At 37.8% G+C, this 17,648-nt stretch overlaps 1 protein-coding gene across 1 annotated transcript in view; it reads left to right on the forward strand.

The window, feature by feature from the left end:
- MIA2 (MIA SH3 domain ER export factor 2) overlaps nucleotides 1-17,648 on the forward strand; it is a 129,145-nt gene that overhangs the window by 29,500 nt on the left and 81,997 nt on the right. Inside the window, exon 7 of the mRNA XM_042780651.1 lies at nucleotides 15,734-15,865. Within this exon, the coding sequence (XP_042636585.1) occupies nucleotides 15,734-15,865 (132 nt within the window). The remainder of the gene's footprint in view (nucleotides 1-15,733; nucleotides 15,866-17,648) is intronic.

Genomic DNA, 17,648 nt, shown 5'->3' on the forward strand with positions numbered 1-17,648 from the left:
TTGGTGTTCAGTGCATCAAATCTATTCTTTAAATGGTCTCTAAATTCAGGAGGGATATATTCAAGGTCATATTTTGGCTCTCATGTACTTGTTTTAATTGCCTTCAACTTCAACTTGAATGTGCATATGAGCAGTTGATGGTCTGTTCCACAATCAGCTCCTGGCCTTGTTTGGGCCAAAGATATTGACCTTCTCCATTGCCTCTTGCCACAGATGTAGTCAGTCTGATTCCTGTGTATTCCATCTGGTGGAGTCAACATATATAGTCATCGCTTATGTTGTTGAAAAAAGGTATTTGCAATGAATAAGTTGTTGGTCTTGCAAAATTTTATTATGCGATCTCCAGTATTATTTCTGTTTCCAAGGCCATATTTTCCACCTATTGGTAACTCTTCATTTCCAACTTTTGCATTCCAGTCACCAGTGATAGTCAACATATCTTGATTGCGTGTTTGGTCAATTTCAGACTGCAGAAGTTGGTAGAAATCTTCAATTTCCTCATCTTTGGCTTTGGTGGTTGGTGTGTAAATTTGAATAACAGTTGTATCAACTGGTCTTCCTTGTAGGCATATGGATATTATCCTATCATTGACAGTATTGTACTTCAGGACAAATCTTAAAACAGTCTTTGTGATGATGAGTGCCGCACCATTCCTCTTTGTCATTTCCAGCATACTAGATCATATGGTTGTCTGATTCAAAATGGCTAAAACCAGTCCATTTCAGCTCACCAATGCCTAGAATATTGATCTTTATGCGTTCCATTTCATTTCTGACAACTTCCAATTTTCCTAGATTCATTCTTCATACATTCCATATTCTAATTATTAATGGATGTTTGCATCTGTTTCTACTCATTTTGAGTCATGCCACATCAGCTAATGGAGGTCTGGAAAGCTTTACTGTATTCATATCATTATGGTCATCATTACTCTGAGAAGTCAGCTCCTCCCCAGTCAAATTTTGAGTGTCTTCCAACCTGATGGGTTCATCTTCCAGCACTATATCGGACAATGTTTCAGGGCTATTCATAAAATTTTCCAGTAGTATATCAGACAGTGTTTCACTGGTATTCATAAGGTTTTCACTGGCCAATTGTTCAAGAAGTGGATGGCCTCCTCCTTCTTCCAAGTCTGTCTCAGCTCAGAAGCTCCACTGAAACATGCCCATCATGGGTATCCCTGCTGGCATTTTGTAACATGGTGGCATAGCCTCCAGCCTCATAGCAACACACAAGCCACCACAAGATGACAAACTGACAGACAAGTTTGTCTCCCTTAGTTGTTCTTAACCCCTCTGTACCTGCCTGCCTTGGGCAACGGCCTCAATATAGAGCCACCCCCAAGCAAAAAGCAGCTTTCAAGCCCTGGGCCTGCCTATCTCAGGCCCTGACCTTAATATATAATATATAACATAACCTTATCCTGCCTTATGAATACACATCATTGTCTTTGTTAGATGTCATCTACTCAGTTCTGACTCTATGTACAACTCTGTACAACATGGAGTATGTCCAGCTCTATGTCCAGCTTTCACATGCATATGAAGTAACTAAAAATACCATGGCTTGCATCAGCTGCACCTTAGTCCTCAAAGTGACAGCTTTATTTTTAACATTTTAAAGACGTCTTTTGCAGCAGATTTGCCCAATGTAATGCGTCATTTGATTTCTTGACTGCCACTTCCATGGGCTTTGATTTAGGATCCAAGTAAAAAGAAATCCTTGACGACATCAATATTTTCTCCATTTATCATAATGCTGCTTACTGGTCCAGTTGCAAGGATTTTTGTTTCCCTTAAGTTGAGGTGTAATCCATGCTGAAGACCGTAGTTTTTCATCTTCAACAACAAGTGCTTCAAGTCTTCCTTGCTTTCGGCAAGCCAGGCTGGATTTATAGCAACTCACAAATGGAGGATAATCACATCAGATGATATTATGGGGTATGACTACATCATTACTGCCAAACTACCTCATTACATTAACTGCTAATCCACTGAGAATCATGGCCTAGCCAAGTTGACACATGCTTTTCAGGGTCACAATAAATTCATGATACCTTATTTTCCTTCCTTAGGCTTGCTAACCTTCTTTCTCTGCTAGGTTGCAGTGAATTGACATTATCTGGGAAATAAGCCCAAAAGATGATTACTTTAATCTTTTTGCTAAAATAAAACTCTAGCAAGAAATCTGCACCAGCATAGAAGAAAAAAACAAAAGAAAACAAAAACTAATATAAATGATTATAAAAATAGCAGTAATAACATTTTCAACTCCTATGAAATTAACAGAAGCTCTGGTAGCATAGTGTTTAAGGCACTTGACTGCTAACCAGAAAGCTGGTGGTTCAAACTCACCAGCCACTCCTCGGAAGGAAGGTTGGGCAATCTACTTCCGTAGTGATACCACCTTGGAAACCCACGGAGGGGTCGCTATGAGTCAGGGCCAACTCAATGGCACATAATAACAACAACATAGAATTAATTCTACTTATTGATATGTCCTACTGATATAGCCTTTATCTGTTATTTCCTGCTGCTACAAAGTATTCTCTACCAGCCATTTAGCCAGGTAGCTGTCTTCCAAAATTCTTGGCAAAGATGAGTGAATGCTTCTGGCATTGCATCTGTTTGTTGGAAACATCTGAATCAGTATTCTGCCAATTCCTTGTTTTGTGCCAATGCCTTCAGTTCATCTCAGACTTCTTCCTTCCAAGTACCATTGGTTCTTGACCATGTGCTACTTCCAGAAATAGCTGAGAATTGACTTTTTTTTTTTTTTAGTACAGTGACTCTATGTCTTCCTTCAATCTTCTTTTGATGCTTCCTGCATCATTCAATTTTTTCCCCATAGAATCCTGCAATATTGCAATTCAAATCTTGATTTTTTTTCTTCACTTCTTTCAGCTTGAGAAATGCCAAGCATGTTTCTCTCTTTTGGTTTTCTAACTCCAGGTCTTTGCACATTTTATTATAATACTTTACTTTGCCTTCTCGAGCTGCCCTTTGAAATCTTCTGTTCATCTCTTTTACTTAATTATTTCTTCCATTTATCTACCCTGCATTCAAAAGCAAGTTTCAGAGTCTCTTCTGACATCCATTTTGTCTTTTTTTTTCTTTCCTGTCTTTTCAGTGAACGTTTGCTTTCATCATGTATGATGTCCTGGATATCATCCCACAACTCATCTGGGCTCTGGTCACTTGTGTTCAATGAGCCAAATTTATTCCTCAGATAGTCTCTAAATTCAGGTGGGATATACTCATTGTTGTACTTTGGCTCTCATGAACTTGTTTTAACTTTGTTCATCTTCAACTTGAACTTGCATATAAGCAATTGATGGTCTGTTTCACACTTGGTCCCTGGCCTTGTTTTACTAGTGATAAAATTAGCATAGTGTGCTTACAAAAATACCTTGGTGAGAGGCCACAATTGGCAAAAAGTATATAATATACTGGTAGTCATCATTTATATTGTTGAAAAATTTATTATGAATGAAGAAGTCATTGGTCTTGCAAAATTCCATCATGCAATCTTCAGCTTCATCTCAATCATCAAGGCCATATTTTCCAACAAACAATCCTTCTTTGTTTCTAATTTTCATATTCTAATCTCCTGCTCCTTAGGAGAAAGATGAGGCAATCTGCTTCCATAAAGATTACAGCTTTGAAAATCCAATGGGGGCTGCTATTAGTTGGAATCAACTTGATGGCACTGGGTCGGATATGTTATCAGGAGAACTAGTCCCTCCCTGGAGAAGGACACCATGCTTGTAAAGTAGGAGGGCCAGCATAAAAGAGGAATATCCTCAAGCAAAGGATTGACACAGTGGCTGCAACAATGAGCTTAAACATAACAATTATCAATGCATCTTGATTGCATGTTTAATAATTTCAGACTGCAGAAGGTAATAAAAATCATCAATTTCTTCATCTTTGTCATTAGTGATTGGAGTGGCAAATTTGAATAATAGTCGTATTAACTAATCTTCTTTGCAAGCATATGGATATTATCCTATCACTGACAGCACTGTACTTCAGGATAAATCTTGAAATACTCTTTTTGACAGTGAATGCAACATCATTCCTTTTCAGTTTGCCATTTTCAGCATACTAGACCATATTATTTTCTAATTCAGTGGCCAATAGCAGTTCATTTCAGGTCACTAATGATGAGGATATTGATCCACACTTTGCATTTCATTTTTTACAGTTTCTAATTTTTCATGATTCAACTTTGTACACTCCATGTTGTGATTACTAATGGATACTTGTAGTTGTTTCTTCTCTTTTGAGTTGTGCCACATCAGCAAATGAAGGTCTTGAAAGCTTTACTGCATCCATGTCATTCAGTTCAACTTTACTTTGAGGAGTAAGCTCTTCCCCACTTGTATTTTGAATGCCTTCCAACCTTAGGGGCTCATCTTCTGGTCCTATATCAGACAATGTTCCACTGCTATTCCTAAGGTTTTCATTAGCCAATTTTTCTGGAAGTAGATTGCCAGGATCTTTTTCTTACTCTGTCTTCGTCTGGAAGTGCCACTGAAACCTGTCCACCATTTGTGACCCTGCTGGCATTTGAAATACAGGTGGCACAGCTTCCAGTGTTAGCCAACACAGTACAACAAACTGACAGAAGAGTTGTAGTGATCAGAAATTTGGAAAACAGCTACATGGCGAATCAATTGGAAGAGATCCATATTTCTGCCCATTCCATGGAAAGTTAATGCAACAAAATTCAGGAATTATAGAATATCATTAATATCACAGGCAAGTAAAATTTTACTGAAGATAATTGAAAAACAATTACAGCAGTGCATTGACAGGGAACTGCCAGAAATTCAAGCCAGATTCAGAAGAGGATATGGAACTAGGGAAATAATGGTTGATGTCAGATATATCTTTGCCAAAAGCAGAGAATATCAGAAAGATGTTTACCTGTGTTTTATTGACACAGCAAAGGCATTTGACTATGTGGATCATAGCAAGTTATGAATAACATAGTGAACAATGGGATTTCTAGAACACTTAATTGTGCTCATATGGAACCTATACATAGATCAAGAGGTAGTCATTCAAAGAGAACAAGGAGATACTGCATGGTTTGAAATCAGGAAAGGTGTACGTTAGGACTGTCTCCTCTTAACACACTTATTTAATTTGTATGCTAAGCAAATAATCTGAGAATCTGCACCATATGAAGAAAAATGCAGCATTAGGATTAGAAGAAGGCTCGACAACCTGCAATATGCAGCTGACACAACCTTGCTTGCTGAAAGTGAAGAAGACTTGAAATACTTACTGAAGAAAATCGAAGACTACAGCTTTCATATGGATTATACTTCAACATAAAGAATACAAAACTCTCACAACTGGACCAGCAAAGCAACATGATGATAAACAGAGGTAAAATTGAAGTTGTCAAGGATTTCATTCTACTTTGATCTACAATTAATGCTCATGGAAGTAGCAGTCAAGAAATCAAACAACATATTGCATTGGGCAGATCTGCTGCAAAAGACCTCTTAAAGTATTAAAGCAACAAAGATGTCATTTTGAGGACTAAGGTGCACCTGTTCCAAGCCACAGCATTTTCAATAGCTTCAAATGCACGTGAAAGCTGGACACTGAATAAGTAAGATCAAAGAAGAATTGATGCCTTTTGAATAATGGTGTTGGGGAAGAATATTTAATATACTATAGACTGCTAGGTGGGTCAACGAAAAAGGGGAAGGCCCTCAATAAGATGGACTGACACAGTGGCTGCAATGATGGGTTCAGGTATAACAAGGATCGTGAGGCTAGCACAGGACCAGTCAGTGTTTTGTTCTGCTGTGCATAGGGTCACTATGAGTTGGAGGTGACTTGACAGCACCTAAGAACAACAACAACAACAGACTGCTAGAAGAATTAACAAATCTGTGTTGGAACAAGTACAGCCAGAATGTTCTTTGGAAGTGAAGATGCTGAGACTTCTCACATACTGTGGATAAGTTAAGGACCTCCGGTGGTGTAGTGGGTAAGCCATTTCATTGCTAACCAGAAGGCTGACAGTTCAAATCTACCAGCTGCTCTTCAGGAGAAAGATGAGGCAATCTACTTCCATAAAGAGTACAGCCTTGGAAATCCAATGGGGGTTGCTACTAGTCAGAACCAACTTGATGGCAGTGGGTTGGATATGTTATCAGGGGAACTAGTCCCTGCAGAAGGACATCATGCTTGTAAAGTAGGAGGGCCAGCATAAAAGAGGAATGCCCTCAAGCAGTGGATTGACACAGTGGCTGCAACAATGAGCTTAAACATAACTAAGATTGTATCCAGGATCAAGCAGTGTTTTGTTTTGCTGTACACAGGGTTGCCACAGGGTTGCTATGAGTTGGAACTGTCTTGACAGCACCTAACAACAAATTATTCTAGTGAGGTTATGAAATTGAACAAATAATTATTAATAAGTACATGAAATTCACCTCTCTAAATAGCTTTGGTGGCGTAGTATTTAAGGCATTTGGCCCCTAACTGAAAGGCATGTGGTTCGAACCCACCAATTGCACCATGGGAGAAAGATGAGGCAGTCTACTTCTTTCCTCTCTCTCTTTTTATTTAATATAGTACTTATTTAATAAAATGTATGTTAAGTAGAATTATTTTTGCAGAATCAGTAAATATAGTCAAATACATTTTACCTGAACCATTTTGATTGAAATTCTTCAACCAAAATTGTTGTTATTATTTTGCATTGAGTCAGACCCAACTCATAGCGACTCCTACTTGGGTTTCTGAGGTGGTATCATTACGGAAGTAGATTGCCCAACCTTCCTTCTGAGGAGTGGCTGGTGGGTTTGAACAATACTAAAGTTAAATTTATGTTCATAAATTAATTTTTGATACTAGAAAATCATTTATCTTTTGGGACCCTTTTGTACTCTAGTATAAGGAACTGAGACTAGATCACAGGCTACTGGTCAAAACTGGCTTGTCCATAGTTTAAAAATTATCAGTTTTCAATCTATACCTATAGATTAAAAAGTGAATTCATATACACATTTGTATTTCTGGGTTCTTTTGAAAACATGGAAGACTGTAATATATAGTCTTCCTTTTTCATAGGGCAACAAGGTGCTCAAGGTGCAATAAGCATGCATCTTCCTTACATTTATTTTAACTGGCTGTCTTTTATAATCCTTGGACTAAATGTTCTGATGAGTTCCTGACAGATCTATAATTCCAACAACCTGAATACATCTATTAAGCAACCACAATATAGTTTTGAATAGCTGTTTAAGTGAAAGGGTTTCTTCTTCTTGGCTAAATGTTTCAGGTAATTGTTTCAATTCATTAGTAATTTTATTTAGATTTTTGTATAGATACTTTCTTTGTATTGCTCAAATAGTAGGAATCAACACTACTTTTTACCTATTTTATGTTATAATTAATGAGTCTCTTTGAGTTCTAACGTTTATACATTTTTCACTAGAGTGCTTCATTTATATGTGGAATAAACAATGGAAATTATCCAGATCTTGTTCAACCGGTAGCTCCTGATTGCTCTGAGAACAACTCTTACATCACTAGTACTTACAGAATGAAAATTTGGCTCAGAAATTTTGTTTGATTTTCTTCCAAAGGACTAGCTCTTATAGTCTGTGACATTGCCTATTTAATTAAAAGGGAGTAACTATAACTAGTATGTAGAACTTGGCAATGGGGCCCTTCATAGGGGAAATCAGAGTCTGAGTGGCAGACAAGGTTTACTGGTTAGTATATTTCCAGTGTTCTTGGTTGCTTTCTGGTAGCTGTCAAAAGTAATAAAAACATTTATTCTCCATTTCTTTTAAAGTAAGTTCTATATAAGACAGTAAATCATAGCTCCTATTAAAATATAAGTGTGTGTGTATATACATATATATATGTGTATATATATATATATACATATATATATATGATATCTATACATTATAAGGAGCTCTGGTGGCGTAGTGTCTAAGGCAGTTAGTTGACTACTAATCAGAAGGCTGGTGGTTCAAACCACCAGCCACTCCTTGGAAGGAAGGTTGGGCAGTCTACTTCTGTAGTGATACTGCCTCGGAAACCCAAGGAGGGGTTGCTGTGAGTCGGGTCCGAATCAACGGCACATAACAACAACATATATTTTAATAAAGAGTGATGTCCATGAAACTGGACTATTGAGTTGGTAGTCACAACTCCACCTGTACCACCCCTTTACCATACAAGTGTCAAAACAGGATCACAGTCAGTGTAGAAACAGAAGAGTACAGGACATATGAGAATCTTGAATCTTTTTCAAGGACAAGAAGTGCTTAGCAGACTTTATTTATATGTTATTTTCACATGAGCTTTTTTCTTTTTTTTAAATGGAATTAAAAGATCTAGAGGAAGAGGTAAGTATCTATGACTATTAAGTGCACAGAAAAGAAATTAGGTGTGGAATCTGGCACTAAGTTGGTTAAGTTTTACTGTATTTTTGCTTTGAGGGAAGCTTTGAGGTATTCATATATTTTTTGGCTTTCATTTCTGCTTTGGCTCCTAATTAACAGTTTTAAAGTTTAGAATAATTGTTAAAGAACGGAAAGGGGCATAGACTGCATCAGGGAGAGGAAGGAAATATATATCTGTTATCTATACCTATAGATTAAACAAGTTGTAAAAACTGAAAAGGAGCCTTGGTGCTGCAGTGGTTAAGCGCTCAGCTGCTTACCAAAAGGTTGGCAGTTTAAACTAACAAGCTGCTCTACAGGAGAAAGAGGTGGCAGTCGTTTTCAGAAAGATTGCAGCCTTGAAAACCCTATGGGACAGTTCTACTCTGTTCTTTAGGATTGCTATGAATCAAAATGGACGTGATGGCAAAGAATTAAAAACTGAAAATGATTCTGGAGATCCGTGAAAATGTTGACACACTGAAGAAATTTTATTAAGCAGCACAATGTTCTAATAGAGGCATACGTTATTCTAAGACTTTAAGTTCTTAACTTCAAAAATTTTGACTGTGGTTCCGTTTTGACTTTAATAAACTAATCACATAATCTAATGTCAAAACACACCATCCGATGCAAATTAAGGTTGTGTAATACCTTAAAATGGAGAATTATTAAGCAATTTCTGCTTCTCTCTGATACTGCTAGTTCCTGAAACTCTTCAGGGTAATGGGGAAACCGAGAGATAGCCCTTTGAACTCTGGAAAACTAGGTTGCATTTTGGTCCTGAACATCACTCGACGGGGCCAGTTTTAGGTTCTTTTTGGCACAATAGTTCTGCTGCTGCAAGATCTTACATTAGAACACTTCTTAAGGATTTATGATTCTGTTCATCTCTTGTGTGATCTCTTGGGTGATTTGCTTAGGAAGAAGTATTTGCTTTTCTGAGTTTTTGGACCTGAGTTGGAAGGCCGGCTTTGGTGAGAATGATCAGGCTGACAAGGAAATCTTGTGAGATGATTATTGTTTACACCTATGTCAGCTAAAACCCATTTCCAGAAGCAAATTCAGTCCTCTGTACTTGATTCAACAGACCTAAAGATAGAGTTCTAAATTTAGAAGACAAGTTGCTTCTTTAAACTCCGCTTTTCAGAGAAGAGCACCCGCCTAGCCAAGGTCCCAATGATCCTGATTGGTCATTCTGGTAACTAGGAGATAATAGAATTTTAAGGTAGTTTTGCGGGGCAAACGCCCAGGTAACTCCGTTTGTTGTGGAGAAGCCTCTCCAATCTTCTGTTGGACAGAGGAGAGCGGATTGAAGCTCTTCTGCGTGGAGGCGATTAAACTTTGTTTAATGTAGAGCGGACCTGACGCCTACCTGTTCAAAGTCCAAAGTCCGGACCAGGTGGCAAGGTGAACCTTTTCTGACAAAAATGAAGGCAGCGGTCAGCTTCCCCCGCGCGGCGGCGTCCCAGGGGGTACGACGCTTCCAGGGGTTTACTTGGGGTGCAGACAGCAGGCTACTGGGGGTGGCAAGCGCTGGGGGTTGAGACTGGGCTTGGCGCGGGTCCCTGGATCGAGGGATCGCGTCGCGTTCACAGCATGGGGCTGAGATTGGGGCCAAGGCACTGGTCTTTGGGGTGGGAGGGCCACATCGTAGAGCAGAGGCTGAGGCCAGACCCCATTCTCTCAGTCTCAAGTCCCTCCACTGCCTAAGGTGGATGGCTTCGTTTGGTAGAGTGGCGGGCCCTTTAAGAGTGAACGACCAGGACACGTCTACGAACCTCGCGCGAAGTAGAGGAGGAAGTTTACCGCGTCCCGGGCTTCCCCTCCTCCTCGCGGCCGCCTGGCCGAAACCAAATTGAGGTGGAGGGGGACGGCGAGTAGAAGGAGTATTGCAGGGTAGTGCGGGACAGGCTCAGAGCTGCAGAGCCTCAGTACGTAAAGTGTAACATGGTGGCCCAGTCTCTCTCGGTCCGCAGCTTGGGCAGAGAGGGCCTGTTGGTGCCCGTCCGCGTTCTGCTCTTACCCTAAGCCGGCTCCGTGGTGGTCTGCCCCGGTCTCCGGGTGCGGGTTTGGGTTCCGGACGCAAAGCTGTGTGTTCTTTGCAGCTTGTTGTGGCGGGGTCGGGCCGTGGCTGCAGCCGTGACAGCCGAGGCAGCCTTGGCATCATGGAGGAGCCCAGGGCTACCCTTCCGCCGTACTTAGGGCTGATTCTGGAGAAGCTGCGTAGGGTGAGTCTGGGCGCGATCAGGGTTACGTGGCCCAAGAGTCGCGGGAACTGCCCGGGGAAGGAAGCAGCGGTCTCTGATTTTGGGGTCTGAGCAGCAGTGGTATAGAGTCCCAAGGCCAGTCTTCACCTGCAGACGGGCTCGGCCTGAGTCCAAGGCAGTAGCCAGGTTCGTAGGATACTTGGACTGTTTTTCGTGTGGTGGAGGGGGATCTGGAGATCAGGAGTTGGTGTGTGTGCAGAAAGATGAAGGATTTGCAAAGGTGTGTTAAATGTTTCCTAATTCCTAGGCGAATTAGCTTTTCTGTCATGTTATTTTGAGCAGAGGTCAGTGACAAGAGGTTCCCTCAACTGTGACAAACTTGAGGATTGACCCTCTGAAGTGAGTACATTTCAGTGATTTAACTTCTTGTCTTGAAAGGACAGGTAAGCTTGGGCAAAGAGTTGGGATTCCATTTCTGCATTTTCTTCTAGTGAAAAATGCTCTTGTCAGATGCTTTCTATGAGTGAGCTTGCTCTTCTCTTCTGTGTCTTGTTAAGTAAAAATCTGGAGTTAACTAAAACTCCCAGTTTTTAATATATCTTAATTTTCTGCAGTTTAGTTTATGATCAAGTTGCAGGGGTTTTCCTCTTTAAGTGTTTATAGGCATTTTTATTGACATGTTTAGAGCCATGTTTTTTAAAAAACTATTTGCCTTGAAGTTTTAAAAAATCCATTTACATTATGAAGCAGTTATGATTATAGTTTCTTGTTATGTGAATAAAAAAGTACTGTTGTCATGCTGTCCATTCATTCATTTAGCCATCCAACCAGGGTGTGTGTAGTGTTCATTTATAAATAATAGTGACTGCTCTGTGGAGATCCTAAATAACCCAAGACATATTTTGGCCACTGATGCTCTGCTGTCTGTTAAGGGAGAGAATACAAGAAAATTGTACAAAGTAGAAAGTGATGAAGTACTTACTGAAGCATAAACACAAGTGTTAGAGAAATTTCTTGAATGGTTAGGGAAGGCATTTGTAAGTAGTTAAGGAAGGATTTCCAGGCTGAGGGAATAGCTTAGGTGGAGAAGGCATGGAACAACATAATGTGTTCAGGGAGCTACAGGCAATTGCCATGGACTTGATTGTGACTCTTGGCCCTGCATGTGTGTCATAGTAGAACTGTTCTATAAGATTTTCAGTTAGCTGCCAAGCTAACTGGGTACTGGTGGCGTAGTGCCTAAGATTACTAACCAGAAGGGTTATTTCTTAATTTTCTGCAGTTTAGTTTATGATCAAGTTGCAGGGGTTTTACCTCCTTAAGTGTTTATAGGCGTTTTTATTGACACATTTAGAGCCATGTTTTTTAAAAAACTATTTGCCTTGAAGTTTTAAAATATCCATTTACAACATGAAGTGGTTATGATTATAGTTTCTTGTTATGTGAATAAAAAAGTACTGTTGTCATACTGTTCATTCATTCATTTAGCCATCCAACCAGGGTGTGTGTAGTGTTCATTTATAAATAATAGTGACTGCTCCGTGGAAATTCTAAATAACTCAAGACATATTTTGGCCACTGATGCTCTGCTGTCTATTAAGGGAGAGAATACAAGAAAATTGTACAAAGTAGAAAGTGATGAACGCAGGTACTCTGTGGAAGGAAGATTGGGCAATCGACTTCTGTAAAGATTTATTGCTTTGGAACCCATAGGGGATCAGTAGGAGTCGGAATCGACTCGATGGCACTGAGTGTGGTTTTTGGTTTTTGCTGAGCTAACTAGAAACACATATAGTAACTATGTTATTAGAGTGTAAAGAGGGCTCGGGGAATGATGGGTGATGATGCTTGGTGGAGATGTAAGTAGGCTCCAAGTGTTGTAGGTATTGGAGAGCCATTGGATTTTCAATGGTTAAAGTTTGATTTAGATCTTCCTGATACTAGGAGAGGTAAGATGTAAGCGGTGCAAGACTAGAAACAGGGCTTATGGGAGAGACAGAATAGTTGTGGTAGAGGTAGAAAAGTCCTGAGTGGGAAAATATTTAAGAGTTTGCTAAAATGGGTAGGACTTGATTATTGATTAGAGTGAAGGTTGAGAGAGAGAGGAGTCTGAAGGACTCCTAGGTTTCTGGCTGTGGCAACTTGTTCATTCACTGAGACAGGTTATTCAAGAAGAGAATCTTATTGTGGGGTGGGAGATGATTTCCACTTGCACATATTGGAGTTTAGGTCTCTTTCTTAACTAAAAATGCTAATAATCAACACTTAGTTTTTTTCAAGACTGGCAGTAGACAGAAACATGGATGGGGCAATCAAATTTTGCTGCATTTTCTCTAGTCCTGTGTATAATACTTTTTCTCCCAGGTAACACATAACTTTGTTCTTCATTCAGTAAAATGCATATTTAATTAATACGGAATTATTTATTAATTAGAGATAGTGTGTTTTATGGTATGTGGAATACAAATCAAATGCTTTTTGTATTAAAATTATTCTGAGTTATGTTACATCTTTAACCAATATGTATCAAGAATTTAAACAACAATTTTGCCTTGGTGCTGTTTTGCTAAATGCCACTGCTCTCCCTAATTTGACTGGAGGATAGGATGGCACAACACTGCTTTGCTTTTTAAAACATTTTTTATTTTTCTATTGAGATATAATTAAATAACATAAATTCACCCTTTTAAAATGTGCAGTTCAGTAGTCTTTAGTATATTCACTGTGTTGTATAACCATCACCACTGTCTACTTCCAGAACATTTTCATTGTCCCAGTTCTCCCCTCTGCCTTTTCTTTGGCAGCTACTAATCTATTTTTGTCTCTATGAATTTGCCTGTTCTGGACATTTCATATAAATGGAATCATACTTTCGTGTATGACCTCTTTAATAGCGTGGCGTTTTTAAGGTTCACCCATATTGTAGCATATAGTACTTCATTCCTTTTTATGGCTGAATAATATTCCATTTTATGGATAATATCACATTTTGTTTGTCTATCAGTTGACAGGCGTTTGTATTGTTTCTACTTTTTGACTATTATTAATAATGCTGCTATGAACATTTGTATAGAAGTTGCTGTGTTAATATATGTTTTCATTTATTTTGGGTATGTACCTAGGAGTGGAATTGCTGAGTATGCGTAACTTTTTGAGAACTACTACCAACTGTTTTCCATAGAGACTATTACCATTTTACACTCCCACTAGCAATGTACAAGGGTTCCAGTTTTCCTGCAAGTCTTCTTTTTTTTTTAAATTGTTGTTTTATAGTGGATATAAAGTGGTATCTCATTGTGATTTTGATTTGTAATTCCTTGATAGCTAATGATGTTGAGCATCTTTTCATGTGGATTTTGACCATTTGTGTCTCTTCTTTGGAGAAATATCTGTTCATCCTTTGCCTATTTTTAAATTATATAATTTGTCTTTTTACTGTTGAGTCATAGAGTTCTTTATGGTAGTGCCTAAGGCATTTGACTGCTAAGGCTGGCAGTTCAAATCACCAGCTACTCCTCAGAAGGAAGATTGGGCAATCTACTTTCGTAGAGATACTGCCTCGGAAACCCAAGGAGGGGTTGCTGTGAGTTGGAACCGACTTGACGGCAGTGAGTTTAGGTTTTTTTTTTATTTCAGTTTTAGACCTTTAGCAGATATATGAACCCCATTTTTGGGGATTACAATGAACATCTTAATTTACAACAATCTAGTTTGGATTGATGCAACTTTAATGTAAAAAACTTTGCTCCTGTACAGCTCCATTCTTCTCTCCTTATGCTATTATTGTCATAATTTACATCTTTATAGATTGTGTACCTGCCATCTTATATTTGTAATTTTTGCTCTATGTAGTTATTTTTCAAATCAGATAGAGAAAAAGGAGTTACAAACCAGAAATACATTTATAACCATGCTCTTCTTTTGTTTAGCTCTTTATCCTAAGCCAGAACATAATTTTCCTCTGAGTTCCTCCTCATAATGCAGCTGAAGCAAGGCTAGAATAATTAAACGTATTTTTTTTTTTTTTCCAAGTCTAGGCCCAAGAGTGTATGACTGATGTAGAAAAGGGATTTCTACCAGCTTAAGATCAAACACCGATCTTTTTTTTTCAGGATTCCTCCTTTTTTTCTAGATGATTGGCTTTGAAAATGACCATCCCAATGTCAGTAGTTAATCACTTGCAGAAATTTTTCCCATTTCAGTAAACATAAACTATAGCAGATGATCCTTCTGTACAGTGACCCCTTCTGGACATCCAAGTATATTTGTCTAGTTACAAGTAATTATTAATCTCAGGATGGGAGTCACAGATTTGTGAGTTATTGTAATACTAATGAAAACCATGAAAATGGATAAGATTACTAAGGAGATCATGTAAGAAAACAGAGTTCCTGTAATATAACTTGTCAATAAATGTGTAATTAGTTAATGGATAGATAGATGACTGAATGAATATTTAAAAAAAAAAATCATATATTTTGTTGTTGAGAAAATATCCACAGCAAAACATAAACCAATGCAAATTTCTGCCTGTACAATTCGGTGACTTTGATTACATTTTGCAATTGCAAGTACTCACCTTCCTTTTCTGAGTTGTTCCTCCCCATTAACATAACCTTTCAGTTACTTGTCAGTTTAGATAGATCTTACAAGAGTTCAACACTGAAGGCAGACATTCTTTACTGATTAAGCTAAACTGTTGTTTGGTTTTAAGAAGATCGCAGGGGACATTTTTGGTGTAAGGTTTAAAGATTATTTTAGGGCAGTAGTTTCAGGAGTTTATCTAGTCTCCATGGCTCCAGAAATCTGGATTCCAAGAGAATTTGAAATTCTGTTCTACATTTTACCCCTTTTGATCAGGATTGTTTTCTAGAATCTTTGATCAAAATGTTGAGTAATGGTAGCAGGGCACCATCCAGTTCTTCTGTCTCAGTAACTGAAAGGTTATGTTAATGGGGAGGAACAACTCAGAAAAGGAAGGTGAGTACTTACACTTGTAAATAGAGATGACTACATAAACTTGTATCTGTGCTTATAATTAACACTTTTTATCAAAAGTGCATTTTAAAAAACTTAATTGTCTTTGTTTTGAAGGTTGTGGCAGCTCTGCCTGAAGATATGAGACCAGTTCCTAATTCTTATGATTTTCCATGGGAATTGGTGATATGTGCATCTATTTTGGGATTTTTTGCTATACCCTTGTTTTTGTGGAGAAGTTTTCAATCGGTAAGTAGCTAATGCTGTACTAAAAGTACGTTCATTGTAAGTCTTCAAATTGAACAAATAATATGGGGAAACCTTTTTATTTTAAATAAACAAGTTGTGTGTAGGTGCTAGAAACTGAGTACAGATTCAGAATCATTTTTTTTCAGGGTAAAAATTTTAAAGAATTTCTTTGTAGAAGTATTCTACATCGGTATTATAACCAGAAGGCTGGCGGTTCAAACCCACCAGCCACTCCTCGGAAGGAAGATGGGCAATCTACTTCCGTAGTGATACTGCCTCGGCAACCCAAGGAGGGAGGGGTCGCTATGAGTTGGGTGTGACTCGAGGGAACATAACAACAATAACAACAACATTATAACCATACCTTTACTTCTTACTCACTTTTTTGGTGTGTGTTTGCTTTAATATATACTCAGCATTTGTGAATGTGCTACCCAACCTGGCATAGAAAATATCGATTGTTACTTACATTTATATTATCCTTCCTCATTTTATCCCTCTGATGCCCTGTGATGGTAACCACTGTTCTGGATCTTGTGTTGATTATTTATTTGTCTTTTGTTTTAAATAATTCTGCCATATTTATGTACATATATTCCTTAAAAGTAGTTTGTAGTTTAGTTGTTTCCAGTTTTTAAAAAGGGTATCATACTATATGTCATCTTTTGGAACTTTATTTTTTACTGCTTATGTTGCTAAGATTCATCCATATTTTTAGATGAGGCTATAACTTCCTTTGGCTGCTGATGACCATGATCTATTTGCTGTTAATTTTTGTCTGGTAAGAGGCAGAGATCCAGTGTAACTTTTTCTCCCAAGGAATAACCATTTTTTCCAGCTCCATTTATTGTTTAGTGTCTCCTTTCCCCACTGATCTGCCATGGTATTTGATAGATTTAAGTTACCATATACATTCGAGTCTGGACTCTTTATTTTATTCTATTCATTATTGTTGGAAGCAGGTACATGTATATCATTTTATCTCTGTTCATTAGCTCAGGCTTGCTAATTGACTAATTGTGTTGTTCAGATATTACATATTTTTGTTTCTTTTTTTTTTGTGTGTGTGTTTCTTTGATCTGTAAAGAATGAAGTAGGCTGAATTACACTGTGATGATGGACTTATAAATTTCTCCTGTAATTCTGTCAATTCTTGCTCTCTATATATTATGAAAATATTTTGTTAGGTACTTAGCGTGCTTTGAATTGTTATATTTTGGTGAATTGAACTTTTTATCAGTAAATGGTGATCCTTTAATTCTAGTGATGCATTTTTCTTAAAGTCTCTTTTATTGATGTTAGTGTAGCCATATCAACTTTCTTTTGGGTAATATTTGATAAGTCTTTTCCATCTTTATACTTTTAGCCTGATCTTATACTTAATGTGTCTTTTATGAATTTTTTTTAATATCTAATATGACAATTTCTGTTTTATTGTTAATGCATTTACTCTATCAATTTATGTTGCAGTTATTGATGTATATGGGATAGTTTCTTCCAGCTTAGTTTATGAGTTTATTCTACTTTTTTTTGTTTATTTTACATTTTTTTAAAAATTGGTAAATAAATCTGTTAAGGAGACAAGAAACTTAGCACACTTTTATCCCTTGATGTCTCACTTGTCAACACTTAACCATGTTAGTATAATTTAGGAATTTAGTTCTGGATTATAAAATACATATTTCTGTTTTTCTTTTCTTCTTTTTTTTTCTTTTTAATGCATTTTATTGAAATATAATTTATGTACAGTGAAATACACAAAACTAAAGTGACATGGGTCAAG

This window comes from Orycteropus afer, unplaced genomic scaffold, assembly GCF_000298275.1.
Source record: "Orycteropus afer afer isolate SDZICR_OR568_19922 unplaced genomic scaffold, OryAfe1.0 scaffold00051, whole genome shotgun sequence".
Taxonomy (NCBI): Eukaryota; Metazoa; Chordata; class Mammalia; order Tubulidentata; family Orycteropodidae; genus Orycteropus; species Orycteropus afer.